We start from the raw sequence: 18530 nt of genomic DNA, 5'->3' as shown, positions 1-18530 counted from the left end.
GACATCCAGGCTTCAGGGTCCATATTCGCTAAAACCCATCGCCACCATACGACCCAGAGACATTTATACTCAGCTAATGAACTCCATTAGCTTCCCCTAATTATATAAGTTATACCTTTTATGGATCTGCTCTACATATCAGGGGCACGACGTCTGGAGCGGTAGTTTCTGCACACAAGGTATTAATCGACGAAGACCATGCACAATTTTGCTTGCACAGTTTAAAGGACAGGTAGGGTGGAGGGGAGGGGTCGGAGGGAACAGCTATCTGAAAAGTTCAATATAATGCCTCCGAATTTATAGCTTGTCCTATCTTTTGCAAGTCTTTGGCTTTCCCACCTGACCCTGAAACGATATCTGGACAAGAATTCACCCATTTTCAGCTAAACTCGACAAAGGTTCAGTGGACAACACCTGGAAAGACAAACCAGTGCTATCAATCACCATGACCTGCAAAGACAAGACTGTCCGGGTGTGTGACGCGCCATCTTGCGTCTCATGGAAGCCATCTTTTCTCTGGACTACACCCTAGTGTTTCTGGTGATGGGAAAAGAATAGTCCATGGCACAGAGTTCAACAGTCTTTTTACTCCTCAGAAAGCTCCTCAGGGGAAGGTGCCGAATACATTCCTCCCAGCTAACAGTCGCTGGGTTTTTCCTAAGTAGGGACTGACGCCAGCTGATCCCAATGGTTGTCTTTGTTCCTCCCATACTATGGTTTATAATAAATCTTCTTTCTCTCTGGTTTTAATCTCCCATAGATAAAGGCTTCCCAGATTAAACACAAGTTTTCCTGTTTCATACACAGGCTTAAGCCATCCAAAAACAATAAGAACAGTAATAATAATAAATAAATAGAAGTGAATCCATAGAAACTCTCAATGTCTGTACAGCAGAAGTGACAAAGTTTAAGTCAAATATTTGTTTTCCCTTTTTTTCATCCACATCAAAGGCAGGAATACAACAAGGCATTGTTAGTTGTGGTGGGCAAACTGGAGTGTCTGCTGATATAACAAATTAGGGTTGTTAAGGCCTTTGTCTATGCAGAGTTAATAGTAATGCAGAAGCCAGATTGATTCAAAAGAAGGGGTAAGGGCTATGAAGCAAGGAAGACCAAAAAAGAAAAAAGACCAAAAAAAAAAAAAAAAAGGAAGAAGAAAAGAGAAAACAAAAACTAGGGAAGAAACCAAGGGAGGTGGAAAGAGAGAAAGAGACAATGCCAAAAAGAAGTTCATACTGTGTCTACGGATGGAGAAGTGCACATGGCTTCCCTCTGAAAGCCTCTCGGTGTCTTTGTTGTTAATACTGTCGGAGTGAAGAACAGCAGATTGATGGCATCCAGCGGCAGTTAAAAGACGTTCATCCTCTCGGCCCATCTGAGGAGGTGCTTTGGGAAGGATCGGTCTGGGGGAAAGGGCCCTAGCCTAGAATATCCAGGTAGACTGGAGATGCCTTGGCCAAGTTCTGAAGGAGGGTGTGGATGCCCTTGATGTTCTTCCTCATATGGGGCTCTCGCTGCCAGCACCCCAGCATCAACTCGTAGACCTCCTGGGGGCACGTTCTAGGTCGCTGCAAGACTCGGCCCTGAGTGATGCATTCTATCACCTGGACAGGACAGAGATCGAAGACAGAATCAGACAAGAAGAAAAACAAAACCAATAAAACAAATGTCCGTGCAAGGAGAGGGCTGCCCTAAACAATTATTCTAGGTTGGTAAATCATGGTTAATTTCATTGGTTTATATCCCTTTTTCTAGGCACACCGATGTCACCAAACTGGTGGAGAAATGCTTTCTCTCTGTGGGATGCTCCCACACCTCACTCTGGAATTCCAATGTGTTTTAGTCTTACTGGCCTTCGATGGAGCCTGGAACTTTCACGTCAGGGTGCTGACTGACAAGGGAATTCCAAGCTGTGGAAATGAGTGGAGTTGGGATAAAAGACAGATGTGGGCCTGAAGAGGATGTGAGGTGCCTGACCAAGAAGCTATGCCTCAAGTATAGACAATAGTTGTAAAATAATTGAAATGGGAAAATAAAACACTAGAATGTTCTAGTGAAATGTGCCAAAAAAAAAAAAAAAAAAAAAAAAAAGCCTTAAAACCTTATTGGAATACTACCAAAAAAACTAGTTGGATTCTGAAGGTGCCACATCTGCTACAAATTTACCAGATGAGCAGCACAAAGCGATTCCTCTGTCCCATCACTGGCGGGTCCCAAATGTGTCAGCAAACACTGCTTTTCTTTCTCTAGAACTCTTAAACTCAGGGAGTGACTGGACTTTGGCCATGACATTTAGGTACAGAGAGGCCATGTGGGAGGTGCTGCTCCCCACAAAGCCACACAACTTTGTCTCCTGGCCTCCAGCTGAGGGACGCCTCTGGACGTCAGCCCTCGGGGGTCTCACCCAGCCCACTGCGCACCTCGTTGTTGGACAGCTGGTACCAGGGCTGTTTGCCGTACGTGAAGATCTCCCACAACACGACGCCCAGGCTCCAGACATCACTTTCTGTGGTGAACTTCCTGTACATGATGCTCTCTGGAGGCATCCAGCGAATGGGCAGCATTGTGTGGCCACCGACCTGGTGGAGAGGGGGAGAAAGGAGGCATCAGTCACCCGAAAACCAAGTTCCCATCATCAGGGGGAAGAAGGGTAGAATGCAAATGGGGGGGGGCACTTTTGTCCTTTCCTTTATTTGTATTTGTTAATTTTAATTATTTATAAACACACGAGGGAAATACAATTTCTTTATAAGAAACAAGCAACAGAGACAGAGGGCAAAGAATGGTCAAAGTATTTTTTTCATACTTTTTTGCTGTTCTCTCTTTCTGGTAACTAGATAGGGCAGAAAGAGATGACGATGGGGCAGATGTTCATCCTGGATAAAACACACAGGCACACACACACACACACGTGCTTCCTGGTACGAAGGTGACTCGGTCTTCTAATTAACTTTGGCCAGGAAACAAGTAGGAAGCTGTGTCCAAAATGATCCACCAAATGACTCTACTTTCTTAGCAAGGCCGGAGCTTCCTTCCACTTGCAGGTCTTAGGATGAGTGCACAGGGCTGCCTCAGATGCCCTCACACAACCCAGCCATGGGCAGGGCAAAAATGATTAGTCCCATTTTACAGATGAAGCAATGGAGGCACAGGCTGCTATTGACACAAAGAAGTCAAGTCTTCAGACCCCAAGCTTAGGACTTTCCTCTACTACAATTGAGCTTGTGTACAAAAATAAAGAGATCCAGTTTGGGGAAAGTCCATTTTATGAAAACAGTAAGGCTGAGGCATTAGATGGCAAGAGCTTTACCCCAGCCATAGGGTACTTTGTTTGACAAGGACACTTGTTTATGATTTCCGACTTCCTGGAGAAAAGTTAAGAATTTCATGTTTCGGTTTGTAGCCCATCAGGGCTGTCTGACTTAAAACCATGATCAGATTTCTGCACAGTAGCCCTGTGGGTGGTGGGTCCCAGTTTTCATGCTGGAAAACCCAGCACTACGAGCCCAAACGTGTTGCCAGATGCCCGGGTGACAGGTGAGCACAAAGACAGCAGGGGTTAGACCGTCGGCCCCTGCGTTCTCAGACGGATGCCCGATTACAATCGTCAGCGTCCATTTCTGACTCATTAAAGGAAAGAAACAGACTAACGGTGCCTGAAAAATGCTGCCCAACCCCTGAGCCCAAGGAGCTGAGCGTGTCAGGGATGTGTAACATGCTTGGCGATTTCCAGCGATGCTCTTAGCATCGAAGAGAGCTTGAGTGTCGAAGGAGGAGGGTGTCCTGTGGGGTTTTTTCCTCCATTCTTCTCTGTACAAGGACTCCAGATCTGACAAGTAGGGACATAAATTCCTGGGTCAGGGGTGAGGTGCCTTCATATCTTTACTGTTCAGCTTTGAACACACCCCCAGCTCAGACACTAAGTAGAGGTGGGTAGCCTTCGATCCGCTTTCAATTCTGTCTCTCACTTCTCACCAGGCAGTAAGAGGCAGCTATGCTTCCATGGGCACAGATACCCTTCATGGAGCTGCCCGGGCATGCCCCGGAGGTGATGTCAATACTTCCCATCAGGGTCAATATTCAAAACAGAACCTGTGTGGCACAGGCATTGACGGGCCAGAGAGGATGCCGGTGGCCATCTCAGCACGCCATGTTGGTGCTGCTGGCCTGCTGAGGAACTGCCCGGCTCCCAACCCTGGAGCCCCGTGGGCTCAGGACTCTGGGAAAGGAAACTTGCCAATACACAAGGCGTTTCCCCTGTTTCCAGATACTCCCAAGGACCAACGTGGAATGATCGGCTCAGGTGCTGGCAGCCCACACACCAGCAGCAAGGAGAAGCTTTGTGGCGGGTGCAGGGAGCTACACGGTGCAGAGTCCCGTGGAGTGAGAGGTCTCTGCACAGGTTTTTAGTGAAAAAGACATATTTATTTATTTTATGGGAATATTGCAATTAAAATCCAGATTTATGGGGTGCCTGGGTGGCTCAGTCGTTAAGCGTCTGCCTTCGGCTCAGGTCATGATCCCAGGGTCCTGGGATCGAGCCCCACATCGGGCTCCCTGCTCCGCGGGAAGCCTGCTTCTCCCTCTGCCTCTGCCCCTACTTGTGTTCCTTCTCTCGCTGTGTCTCTCTCCCTGTCAAATAAAGTCTTTTAAAAAAATAATAATAAAATAAAATCCAGATTTATGATCAAGATATAGTTGGTCTGTGAGAGATAAAAAGAGAACTAGGACATTATGGACAAACATGTGGTAACCTTTTGGATACTGGGCCCTCAAAACATTAAGAGCCAGCTCCCCACAGAAGTTCCTAGGTCAGACATGCCAAATATGCTGTAACCTGTAACTTGCCTCACTTCTTGGAGAGTCATGATGCACAGAGTCTTCTTAACGTGTCTCGGGAGTTTGGCGGAAAAAAAAAAACAGATTTAATTTTGTTTAACTTAGTGAATTAAACTAATTTGAATGTGTGTTTGTGGGGAGAGGGAGAGAGTCACAGAATCGCTTCCATACGTCTAGAATCAGACAGCTAAAGTCCCACTGTGGGATGTGCTAACCTAACAAGATACCATGCTTTCCATACTCCTGCATATACACGCTGGTAATGTCATGGACAACCCACAGGTTGCGATGTTAGAAGCTGGGTCCCAGGACACCACTTCCTCGTTGGGTGTCCTTGACTAGTTGCCAAACCCTTGACTAGTTGCTCCAACTATGAGGTGTGGGTAACAACTTATACCTCCCAGGGTGATGGTGAGGTAAACACTCAAACGGACAACGTTTGTGAAAGTGCTTGGTGAATTCCAATGCACTAATTTATTCAAGGTGTCTCTCCCTTCCCCGTAACCTTTACTACCTTATCTCCTCCATTCTGGAGACATTAAGAAGAGCCAGGGCACACGACTCTCCTCTGTGCCTTGCTCTGCAGGGACAAGTGCTCTGGGGTTCCTCCGATGGCGGCCCCGAGCCTCCCAGTCTCTCTGTCCCGGGTTGCTAATGGCCAAAGAACAAGCTCCTGTTTCCTTTAAAGGAGAAAGAAAGATTCCACTTTTGATTTACATGTTTTCCCATCTGATCATTTGTTTTATGCTTGCAGTCTCTTCGGGACACATTTTTCACGTTAATTCTTTTCAAGAGTCCCTTCTGGGATTTCACACATGCTGTGATAAATAATGCTTTCCTTGTTCTGATGTCAAACGGGTGAGTGGTGGGAGAATCTAATAAAAGTTCAGACAGGGTTCACAAGTTTTCCAAACCCACTTAGAACATTTCTGAGCATTTCTTTTGCAGGCCTTTCTCAGCACTTTGGAGCATGTCACAAAAGTAGACCAAGGGGATGGGGGGAATAGAGTCACCGTTGTTACAAGTCACTGTCACATTCCAGTCACAGCGACTGGATGGCTTTTGGACTTCACAAAACCACGTACTGAGTGGCCACAAGCACAACGAGGCATTTGTTTTGCATTGTGCTACCTGGCAACTTGCCCTCACACCCTGGCTTCAGTATCCGCGAGATGGAATGCCATCCCAAGTATGACACGCCGAGTCGGAGCGCTGCTTCGAGAGCCGGACCTGCCACGGTGCCGGGCAGGGCTCTCCAAGGATCCAGGATCCAGGCGGGTCAGGCGCGGGCCCGGCCCTAAACTCACCAGACTGAGCTGAAGACAGATGGGAAATCCACGTGGCTGGGGACTTGATTTGGACTTGAGAGGTTTATTTTTCTCAACCCAAAACACTGGGGACCTAGCTCCTGCTGTGCGATTAACTAGCTCAGCTGAGTCACTTCAGGGCTGGCTTACTGATAAAATGTGGACAGGTTAGACCAGCCCTTGATTATTTTTAGCACAAAACGCTGTGGTTCCGTAATCACTCACCACCACTTGGCCACCATCATCATCCATCAGCACAGAGTCGTTCACTTTTACAAAGAATTTCCACTCAGAATTTCACTCGAACCCAGTAGTTACACTCAGGGGTACACATTGGTTTGCCTTCCTATTGCAAATAATGCCCCGTAATTTCAGAGAGTTGAAGTAGCTTACGTCAGGGCACACAATAATGTCTGCCCACTGGACGTCTTGTACTTGTTCCCACAGGTCGTTCTGTGCATCCTGCTTCTGCAATCTCTAATACGTGCCCCGTGTTCAGCCCCCAGGCCCAGTTGTGTGGTGCTTCACCCAGGCTGAACCTACTCATGCCTCTTGGAAGTCTGATCCCCTTTCCTTTCTACCTACTCCCCAAAGAGCTCCTGAATACGAGCTCAAATCACACCATTTCAAGGAACTCTCAGTCCTGCTGCAGCCCAGTGAATTGCCCAAAGACAATCCAGCGCCCCTCAGGACAGCTCTGGCGACATGGCAGGCACTCCTTTCTTTTGCTAACAGATCACCTGCCTCAAGAAAGATGGGTGCTTCTCGGCTATATCTGGCCAGGCATGAGGGGGTTGGTTGGTAAGCTTATCATGTCTTTGAGCGGGTTTCTTATGAGTGCTGATATTTGGAGAGGAATTCTCAACATGTTCTTTCAAAGAGATCAGGGTTCACTACTCTCCTACCTAACCTCTAGTAACTCTCTGAACTCCTGACAGAACCAACCTTGTATTAAATTGATAGAAGCTGGCTCATCTATTTGATGCTACAAATAAGAAACATTTAGTGAAAATTCAACCAAAAATTCTGGAGTTCACATGGAGTATGAGAGCTCCCTGAGTTATGTGGGGAGCCCTATCCCTTCCTTGATTTGCCTTCTGGGCAGTAGATGGGGGAGGGGGGCGGGGGTCTATGGTACTGACCTGAGACTATTTGATCCGGGGAGGAAGGCTAGAAAGATGTCATAATGCATAATATGGAGGACTACTATTCTACATATAGTGATTAGCATCTCATATCCTCTGAAGCTGGAGAAAAAGGGCAGACTAAAGAAGAAAGTTAAAGTGGGGCGCCTGGGTGGCTCAGTCGGTTGAGCGTCTGCCTCTTGGTTTCGGCTCAGGTCATGATCTCATGAATCCTGGGATCGAACCCTGAGTGGGACTCTGTGCTCAGTGGGGAGTCTGCTTGAGATTCTCGCCCTCTGCTCCTCCCCCGACTCACTCTCTCCCCCTCCCTTTCTCTCTCTAAAATAAATAAATAAAATAAATCAATCTTTTTTCAAAAGAAGAAGAACGCTAAGGAGTGAAGAACACAAGGACTGATGACCATCTTGGCCTCTAAGCATTGCAACTTGCTTAAGTCAGTGAAATAAATCAGAACCATGTCTGAGGCCTGTGACCAAAACGAATTCCATAGCATCTAAAATAAATCAAGTTATGGAAAATAATGGATCTTGTCTTTAAAGCATTTCAAGAAAAGAACTGTTTAGTTATTTCTTAGTGTTTGTTTCCCAGATACCTCATAATTTTGATGGTGACATGGATAGGATGATCTGGTTAATCAAAAATAACCACTGTGCTCTAATTAAAATACCAAGGCCTGAGCATCCTTTAAATATACCTGTGCTCAAGGTGTTTAAGACAATAAATCCTGAAGAAAATACTAGAAGGCCATGGGTAAAATTATCTTGTGTTAGTAATCAATGACTTTACTATTTTTAAATCAAATTAGACACATCTAATCAGTTCAACAACAATATTTCTTACCCAAGGAGCACTCTTTGGGTACATACTCTTTGGTCACAGGGTAAATTGTGAAAATTCTCCCATGGCTTAACAAACAATATGATTCATTTTTTCCACATTGGAAAACTAGAATTTAGGGAAATCTTGGCACTTGCTGATCAAGTGTAGATACGAACTGGTGACCAATAGTATTAAAGACAGCTCTCCCTCCCACCACTCTTCACACCAGGAGCCTAGGTTCTTTCCCATTTTTACAAATATACAAAATATCTTTATTGCTGGTAGAAGGTAATGAGGAATGCAGTATCTATTTTCCTGGTGTTCTGGGTAATGGGAGAGGAGGTGACAAGCTTAGCTCTCCTCCTTCCATTGGGATGAACACACAATGCATCTACCAACCTCCCTTTTCCCTCATCATTACCTCTTCCCTCCCCTTCCCTTCTCTTCTCTTCTCCTATTGCTTCCATACTTCTCAGTGTGGCCCCTTCCAGGTCTATTTCTCCTCCCTTTCCTTGAGTTTCCTCTCAAATCTCACTTGTCCAGTCCCATTCCAAAATCCCATGTTGCATTTTGTCTTGTCCAATTCTTTCGTCTCCCCCAAATGATCATGCCTGTCTCCTCCACAACTCATTCTCCAGCTGCCATGATGTCTGGTCTCCCTTCTGTGTTTAGGAGAGGCATAATGGGAGACTGGAGCCTGTCTCCAGATCCAAAGCAAATGCTTAGCTGGCTTTGAAACCACTGGTGATTTAAAGGTGAGTAATGCTAATCGGGGTCCTTCTACACTCAACTAGCTAAGACCAACGATGCCTGGGAGGCCACTTTCAGCTTGCGGTGTTTAGTCAGTGAGTGAGTGATAACTTGTTTGGAGGCCAAACATTTTATTCCCTTAGAAACATTCAGGCCAAAGGGCAAGCCCCATTAAGAGATGATTAGCTGTCAGAGGCTTTTGGCCACATGAAATATTGAAGAGGCTCCTAGACCTCCTTGTCACACCCTATACCCAACTGCTTTGCTTCAGCAGTTTCTCCTGACCTGTTCCTTAAAAATTCATGAAAGCTGTAAACTTTAAGAAATAGCTGGACCTTATTTACTCATTTATTGTGTGTTACATCTGTAATATGAAGTTTAAAAAAGGAGAGAGAAACAATTTACACAAAATATTCTCCTTGGAGAAACTGGAACCACTGTGGTCAAACTCTGGGCACTTTACGACCACATCCAGGAAGATCAGAATCCTTCTATTATGAAGAGTGATGGGATGCTTCCATGGCATGTGGCTACTGAACGAGGGGATACTTCATGGGAAGAAATTCAGCCCTTCCTGCCCTGCCTAGAAGCCCTGAATGAACCCAGCTCAGGTTGAGTCAAGAGGAGCCCTGGTGACAACCTGATCATCATCTCCTTTACAGTGGGAACTGATTATTGCTACACTTGGAAATCACTGTTATTTGTAGCCTAGAAATCTCTCATTATCTTTTATCATTACCAATGTGGTCATAGACATAAGGATTATGGATCAGTAACTTCAAGCTAAGTGTTTTTGAATTAGTCAAAGAGAGGATGTGCTGGACCCTATTGCTAACCATATCTTTGCAAATACTTTTTTTTTTCATGGTTAAATCTCTGCTGTCAGAACAAGGCAAATGATCATGTTTTGAAGGGAAAGGTCACAGAGCTAAAATTGCTATCTTCAGACACTCGGATTCTAGGTGAGCAGATAAGGCAAATTCAATACAAAATTTCCTCTGGAAATTGATTTTGTCTTTATTCTACCATGAAATAATAATAAAAGTGATGAAAAAAACAATAATAACACCTCATGTTTGTATAACACTTTTTTGCTTTTTCTTATCATTTTCACATCTATTCATTTTTATCATTATTTTATGTACCCCAAAATATGTTTGTGAAGATGAAATGATTGTTAAATCACTTAAATTATTAAATGATTAATTGAATTAATGGACTCATTGAATTGATTGAATCAACTGATCAATTAAAGATTAAATTTTCATATTAGAAAAGCTCTGTGGTGCCATTGTGTGATGCCATTTATTCATATAAATGAATTTCTTGAAAAGGCAAAATTATAGGTCTAGAGAACCCATGGTTGTCAGGGGATGGGAATTGGTGGGGGGCTTACTTTACAGGGACACAAAAGAATTTTGGGGGGTGATGGCAATGTTCCACAACTCGGTTATGGTGGCAATTAAGTGATTGTGTTTGCCCAGACTCAGAACTGTACACTAAAAAAGGTGAATTTTACTGTATGTATATTATACCTCAGTGAACCTGACTTTAAAATCAATCAATCAATCAATCTCTTAGAATAATGCTCAGTACATAGTAAATGTGCAAAAAAATACTAGCTGTTGTCGTTATGCTAAGTATTTGATTCTTGATTCTCCAGTAATCCTGTGGGGCTAGGTAGACATGACCTTTTATCCCAACTTAAAAAGTGAGGAATCTCCAGGCCCAGAGTTGAAGTGATTTACCCAAGACAAAACAGCTAAGGCATGATAGCGTCTACAGCAGGACCTAGATCTCCAAATGCATGGCACCCTTCCCATTCTGTCTCAAGTCTGACATGGAGTCAGATTCAGAGCTAGGAAAGGCTCTCTGTATTAGTCTGCTTGGGCTGCCATAACAAAATACCATAGACTGGATGGCTAAGACAACAGACATTTATTTTCTTACATTTCTGGAGGCTAGAAGTCCAAGATCAAGGTTCCAGTGAGTTCAGTTTCTGGTGGGAGCTCTCTTCCTGCACAGAGCTTGTATGTGTACAGAGAGAAAGTGAGCTTTTGCTGTCTCTTTTTATAAGGATACTAATCCTATTGGATCAGGACCTCACCCAATGACCTCATTTAATCTTAATTACTTCTTTATGGGCTCCATCTCCAAATATCCTCACACTGGGGGCTAAGGCAGGAGGACATAAACATTTAGTCCATAATACTCTCCTTGCCAACACTCCTCCTTCTGACTCCAGTACATTCTGGGAAAGCAAGAATAGCTCTACATACTAGGAGCTGTGTAATTCTGGCCCAGAATGCAAATATGTGGTCCTTTATCAGCATCTTCATGTCCCCAGACTGAAGGTTTGACCCCATTGTTCCTTTCCCTCCTGGGTAACTCTTGATTATTACTAACTAGTTCTAAAGCTTAGCAAGCGGCTTGACCTGCTGTTGTCCCACAGAAGATTCAGTTCCAGTGCAAACCTTAGGGCAGTCTCAATCCTCCCCCTATCGCTCTATCCCCTCCTCCACCTGGGGTTCCCTGGGAGTGGCTAAGGGAGAGCAGGCAGACCCTGGACTCCCTAGTGATGTGAAGATAAAGGCAGAGGGCTTCCAGGACTCCATGTCGCCGTAAGCGACATCCCTCCTGGGTCCCATTGTCTCCTGCTTGTGCACTATATATAATTTAAAGAACAAAGAGCCCAGTCTCAGAAGTGACTGTAGCTTCATCTTATTTTACATCTGGCTCTAATCAGAAGCAAATTAAGTCATCTCTCAGTAAAGCATAAAACTGCAGTTGCACCGACGTTTAAGAATCACATTCAAATCTAGAAGCAAAGATTTCCATCTTAATAATAAAGTGAAATTAGAAGTAACAACATGTGTCCCCCTGCCTCTGCTCATCACCCCCAGCCCCATCCCACTAACTCTTATCAAACTTGATGGGGAGTTTCCCGAGGGGGTCAAGGGGAGGATGATGCCTATGGGAAGCACTAATACAGCACGCTGGCTGGAGTGTGATTCTTGCACTTCCGCATCACTCAGGAATAGGAAGTTGTATATTCCAACCATATACATTTCATCAAGCTGCCATTTTTAAATGTTCAGTGTTCCTGAGCCTTTTATTGCCTCCTAAGCATTATGGTTTTAAACCCATGAGACCATCTGACTCTTTAACATTTGAGACCAAAGCACTGCACCCTTTCATGATGAAAAGCCAACAGGGACCAACATGCGCTGAGCAAAGGCAATCAGAAAAGTGGGAGCAATGTATGTTCATGTCATGGTCTACGTTAAGATGGTTTCAGTGTGTTGGTTAGGCATGAAAATTCCAATGTGAAATCGTTTCTATGGAAATAATTCAGAAGAGCTGGTATTCCAGCTAGCTTTTACAAAGGAAGGAATCAGTGATTTGTTCACAGAGTAGGAAAACAAAACAAAAAAAGCTTCTCTGTAATAGAATCAGCACTCTCCATATCAGCGGTGATTACTGTGGTTACTGCTGTCCTGGGTGCATCAAGTCCAGTAAGTGGAGAGATCAGGTTTCTGGGTGGACACCATCCATCTGTCCCCCCATTAACCCCAGCCCATTAGTTAACACTGAAGACCATGCCAGAACGTACATTCCACCATTAGCCTGAGATGAAGACTTAATACACCAGAGCCAGTTTCAGATGAATAAAGTCTTCTTTCCTCCCAGCTGCAGACGTTCATTCTGATAGGAAAAACTGATGTCTTGTGTCCACAGGAGTGTAACGATAATGAGAAAGTTGCTTCCTCCAGGGAGCTCTGAATGCCTACCTGGGCATCATTATGGTCCTTTTCTGCAATGTCTGTGATACATGTAGTGCATAGAGATTGTGACCTTGGTTACAAAAGACTTGTGATTTCTTATGATGATCATGAGAGTTAAGAAATAATATAAAATTAACTCTCAATCACCTATTCTGTGCAAGGCTCTGTGCTAAAGACATTGCCTTTAATTTAAATTACCTTTAATTACCTTACATTTAAAATTCATCGATCTCCCATCTCTCCAGACATACCTACAGACAAAACATACCCATAGAAAGTGCACATGTTATGAGCACTGGGGCTCTGTTTCTCACCCAATGATAGCAGCAGCTCGGTGTTATAGAAAACCAGTGTGGTGTCACTGGGTGCTTCTCAAATCTTTCCACCAAAACACCCCAAACCACAGAAAGAAGTAAAAGACCAGGGGTGTGGGGAATAAGTGGGACCATATCTGTGGCTCTAGCCCCAGGTGCTGACGGCAAGTCTGGAATTTCTTCAAAGTTCTATGTTTCATCTTTAACATCTGATGTAATTGTTGCATTAGACTCCACGATCCATTATCAAAAGTAATGATTCGTCTCCAAATCATTTATGAAAATTGATGCTTTAGAAATATGGGCCATGTTCATTTTTTGGCTTCATGGGTCTCTGGTTTGAACACACCATCCTGTGTTCAAAGGCTACCCAGACTCCTGGTTGAGAGGCATTGGTGCAGAAATGCAAGACAGTGTGTCCGCACGGGAGACCCACGAAGCCACAGAATGAACATGGGTTTGGGAGTCAACAGACCTGGTTTCCTGTTCTAGCTTAGCCACTTACTAACTGCATGAACATAAATTACTTTATGTCTTAGAATCTCTCTTTTGCATTGAAATAGGAATAAAACCCATAAGCCAAATGTAGCAGTGGAGTAACTGTAACAAGTCTGCATGGGGATTCCGTACAGCCCTGCCCACTCCTGACCGGTCCTGAGTTTCCAAAGGGCACCCTTCACTCTCTGGTCCACATAAACACCCCCTCCTGGAGTTGTCCAACATGGCGCCCCGCATCAGAAGCCCAGGGCTCTATTCTGGTGCTTACATGACTCTCCATGTGACTTTGGTAAGTCATTGCCTCCCATAAAGCCACTGGTTTTTCCTTTATGGACTGGAGATGACACTACTTACTGCGTCACATCTGGGAGGCTCAAGTGAGGTCACCAACATAAAGCATGGTGTAAGTAGTAACACCCACCCCCCTTGCAATCTCTCATTAATCTTGCTTCTTTTCGCGTACTTTTCTCAGAGTACATTTTAACAAATCTGTATTTAGTTAGTGCCATGTTCACTGTGGGGAAACAACATTGGATAAGCTTAGGTCCTTGCCCTCTGGAGCTTGTTTTATAACCACAATGCCAGGCAGAGGATTGATGCCATAGTGGGAATGTGAACGACTGGCTGTGGATCATACTTGTGCAATTTGGCCAACAACTTAATTTACTGATGCTTTCAGCTCCCTTCCACTAAGAGGTATATATTTGGATGCCCGAAAACTTGCCACCATGTCCAAAGGGTCACAGGAGGGAGACTACTGGGAAATAGGATGGCGAGTTTTCAAAGCAAATTGATGAGCTGATCCTCACTGAACCTCCTCAGAAGAAGGAGTTGGCTGCAGCGCCCCAAAGATGCTGTGATGGCTGAGTTGTGCTCAGCTTTGTGGATGGAAGTTCAGCATGGCCATGAACTTTACACACATTATTTCAGCAAGCTGCACTCAACTGCAAACCAAGCCAATGCAGCAACGAAGAGGGCACATCAGGTAGGGATTGTCAGCAGCCGCGTGTCACTGAGACGGTGACTTACCCATGGAGGGAATTTGCTTTCCTCACTTAACAGGGAGTCCTGAAGCATGCAGTCAAGGGCTGGTGGAATACTCTAAGAAGTCCTCCAGCGGTGCCTGGGTGGCTCAGTCGGTTAGGCATCTAGTTCTTGATTTCCGTTCAGGTCATGATCCCAGGGTCTGAGGTCAAGCCCCACATTGGGCTCTGCTCTCAGCATGGAGTCTGCTTGGGATTCTCTCTCTCTCCCTCTCCCTCTGTCCCCTCCTCCAGCTTGTGCACATACTCTCTCTCTCTAAATAAATCTTGAAAAAAAAATAAGTCCTTCCAAGGACCTTCCACTTCTTTCTGCCTCCATTTTGATCTCCTGGCTCCACTCTCTCCTCCCTGGGCCACTGCTACTACCTGCTAACTAGCCCACCCTCTTCCCTCCTGATCCACTGTCCGTACACTAACCAGAGCAATAGTCTTAGAGTTTTAGTTGTATCAAACCATTTCGTTTTCTGCTATAAATTTCTTTAATGACTTCCCATTGCCCTTAGGATAAAATGAAAAACCATTAAAGTGGCTGCTAGAACCCCTGTTGATCTCAGTACCTCTTTCCCCAGTCTGCTCCCAGTGCTTGACCCCCTTTCTTGCAGTGACCCATCCACTTTGGTCTTCCCTCTTTCTCTTAAATGTCTTCAGCACTTTTTCACCTCAGATCCTTCACACATGTAGCTCCTTGAGTTTTCCCTCACTTCTACTTGTCCCTCAGGACTTAAATGCCATATTCTTAGACATCAGAAGCAAGTGAGACTATCAGGTAGCACGACTTACTCAGCACAAATCTGTTGTAATGACGTGCCTATTTGTGTAGCTACATGTTTGCAATCTAACCTCGGCCTCTAGACTCCAAGCTTCATGAAGGGTGCCCTCTCTGGTGCTTGGATGCTCAACAGGTATTTGTCAAATGAAATGATTGCATCTGGCTGCCTCAGGGAATGGCCCATACTACAGTATGGAATAAATATGGAAGGAGAACCAGGGCTAAGGCCAGAAAGACAGCTTCCTGTCCACCCCACTCAGGGTTGTCAGCACAGACCCCTTGGAGCCGAGAGGGGTATCCAGAGGGGAAAAGGAAAAGACAGACAGTAGCTGATTTGCTTTAGAGAACAACACCCATTTCTAGTTTAAACTGTAAATAAGGAATGGAACAGACATATGTTGTACACAGAGTAAGAAACATATGGGACAAGTTACCAAGAAAAGCTGTGGAAGCTGAAGATTAATGGGGCCGAAGTGACCCATTGGTAGAGGAGAGGGCATGGGTGCTGGGGAAGGTCAGAGAGAATGGAAGGGCTGGGTGCCCTGTCCCACAGGTTCCCTTCCCTTTGCTCGTCCCCTTTGGCCACCCCAACTTCACTCCCTGAAGCCATCCCACTTTCAGAGGCTACCCCTGATGGCCCCACTGGAATTTCCCATGGAAGCCTCCCATGGGAAGAATGTTGCTTGAAGGTAGAGGAGGCTTGTCCTTGAGTGGCTTTGGCATGGCACCACACCTGTTTAGTCTCACCAGCTGGAGAGAACAATGGGGCAGAGGGAAATTAAGGAGGGGGTGTCCACATCTCCCCAACCATGCCCCAGCAGTACCACTGCCTCCTTGCAACCTGCCCTCTGCCTCTCACCTACTACCCCAACTCCACAACCTTCAATCATGACCAGGGTGCTAACAACTAAAATTCAAGTAAAAACCAAGCCCCCATACCTCAAGGGACTATCCACTTCCATCAGAGCAGATAATATTAAGAAAAGCTATTATAACGTTATTTGGATTCTCAAACCTTTATTGCACTGAGTACAAATTGACGAATTGAGAATCATTTGTTTGTCTTGGTATCATTCACTCATTCAGCAAAATTTTTTTGAGCTACCTGCAGGATGCTGGGCATTGTCCTAGACAGTGGGGACATGGATGTGAACCAGTTCCATGTCCTCATGAAGCTCTCATTTTAGTGGGAGACACAGGCCATACATAAACAGATATCTATGCATGATTATGTCAGGTGGTGATAAATACTACGGAGAAAAGGAAGTAAATAGATTGAAAGGATAGAGAGGCAAACTAATTTAAATAGGAAGGTCATCAAACACTCTTCTGAGCAGGTGATATCTAAGCAGAGATCAGAATAACAAGACATGCAAACATCAGGAAGAAGTGCATTCCAGGCATTGGGGCCAGCAAGTGCAAAGGTCCTGAGGTAGGAACAACCTTGATGTGCTTGAACAATAAGGGGGCCAGTGTGGTTGGAGTGACTGTGGCAAGAAGGCGAGTGTAGGAGAAGAGGTGGAGTGTTTACCTGGGCATCTTGTATGGGGTGTGTGTGTGTGTGTGTGTGTGTGTGTGTGTGTGTGGCTATATATCCATATCTGTATCTATATTAAATTATATCTTTACTTTTATATCTAAATAATATGCTACATCCAGATAGTATTTTAAGGCAAGCTGCTTAATACTATTTTACAATAAACACATAGTCTATGACCTAGCTACCATTACCATTTACTAGGCAGGGAAACTAAGACCAAGTCAGAGAAACCCAAGACCATAGTCAGAGTCAGGGTCTGAGGTGACAATAGAAGGCAGATGTTTCAAATCCACTGAGCTTGCCTCTTTCTCTTTCACTTGTGCTTTAAGTTTGCACCACTTGCCCTAATCCACCTGGTGGCATGGCCAGCTTTGTAAGCCAGTGACAGCAATCATTAGTCACTTTCTCTAAGCCCTGTTCATGAAGAAATCCCTTCTTCCCTGATCCAGAGACGTCAACAAGGACCTAATTGCACCACCACTTGGATTTAGGAACTGAAGTAAGGTCTGACTGTGTGGGTCTCCCACCCCTTTCTTTCAGTGCAAGAAGGAAGAGGCAGTAGTCTTCAGTAGCACAGATGCATTCCTGAGTTTCTCACAGCTTGGAATCTCTAGGATGCTTAGTTATAGCCCCACTGGCATTCAGCCTTAAGACTGATGCTAATGGTCCCTGTATGTTTCTCTCTGTCAGTACATGAGCAGGGGGCACCTCTATGTTACTATCTTGTTTTTCCTGATTATTTCCCAATATTCCACCAGCTATATGGTCACATCACTGCCGAGGCACCCTTTGAGTCCTGAAACAACTTGAGTTTCCTTTAAGGAAGAAAGCTGCCCTGTGGTAACCCAAGGGGAGAAGAGAAAAGATTTCATAACACTGAAGTCCTTAATGATGGTCCCTTAGCATTCCTTCTGCATCTCCCTTCCTGTCTCTATCCCTTCATCAACCCCTACAACCATTTTTCTGCAAATTCCGTCCCAAGGTCTCTCTCCCCAGATATTACATTTTATTGATATCAGAACATCTATTTAGGTAGAGATCATTGGCATTTAAGATACTATATTTACTGGTTAATATCTACTTGAATCCACTTATGGAAATAGCTTCATGAAACATATAAAGGTCTTTAAGTACCACTATCTACTCTATGAACACAGACTCAGGGAAAACAATTCCCTCCAGCCCAGATTTGTCTTTTGAGATGAAGACAAGAATGCTCCAGAGAAGGGCAAGGTTTATACAAAACAAAAAAGCCACTGCGAATTAACTCAAAACTTCAGGAAAGACGGGGGTGATTCCCGACTCAAAGAAATTTTAAGCAATCTGCCCCTTTCCAATGCTGGTGTGTCCTCTGCTTCTCCAAGGGTTCAATGTCCTCAGATCCCCCGCTTTTGAACCCTTGTTCCTCCCCCATCTTCTGAATCTCCCTAAATGGCACCACCATCCCCACCAACCACCACTATCTTTGTTCAAAGCTAAAATCCTAAGAGTCATCTTGGATTCCTTATTTCCCCTTGTCCTCCACATCCAGTCATCACCAGGTTCTTTTATCTCTGACTGCAAAATATACCCTGAATGCACCCCCTGCCCGTTTCCACCATAGCCACGTAGATTTATGCCACCGCATGCTTTCACCAAAACCTCCTCTGAGCGTTCAGTTCCACCCCAAGAGCTGTCCCAACTCAGTGGGGAATCTACCTGAGCTCCTCTCATGTTAGCCT

At 44.8% G+C, this 18530-nt stretch overlaps 1 protein-coding gene across 3 annotated transcripts in view; it reads right to left on the bottom strand.

The window, feature by feature from the left end:
• Window positions 1-618: 618 nt before the first annotated feature.
• The window catches only part of NTRK2 (neurotrophic receptor tyrosine kinase 2), a 321206-nt gene continuing 303294 nt past the window's right edge, over window positions 619-18530 (bottom strand). For all 3 annotated transcript variants that reach the window (XM_021677950.2, XM_021677951.2, XM_044920358.1), the window contains 2 exons: window positions 2421-2579; window positions 619-1604 (listed from right to left, as the gene is read on the bottom strand). In XM_021677950.2, coding sequence (XP_021533625.1) covers window positions 1419-1604; window positions 2421-2579 — 345 coding nt within the window. In that variant the 3' untranslated portion in view covers window positions 619-1418. The remainder of the gene's footprint in view (window positions 1605-2420; window positions 2580-18530) is intronic.

The sequence above is a fragment of the Neomonachus schauinslandi genome, chromosome 13 (genome assembly GCF_002201575.2).
Source record: "Neomonachus schauinslandi chromosome 13, ASM220157v2, whole genome shotgun sequence".
Taxonomy (NCBI): Eukaryota; Metazoa; Chordata; class Mammalia; order Carnivora; family Phocidae; genus Neomonachus; species Neomonachus schauinslandi.
Note: the sequence above shows the minus strand (reverse complement) of the source record. Positions and strands in the feature narration are given on the sequence as shown.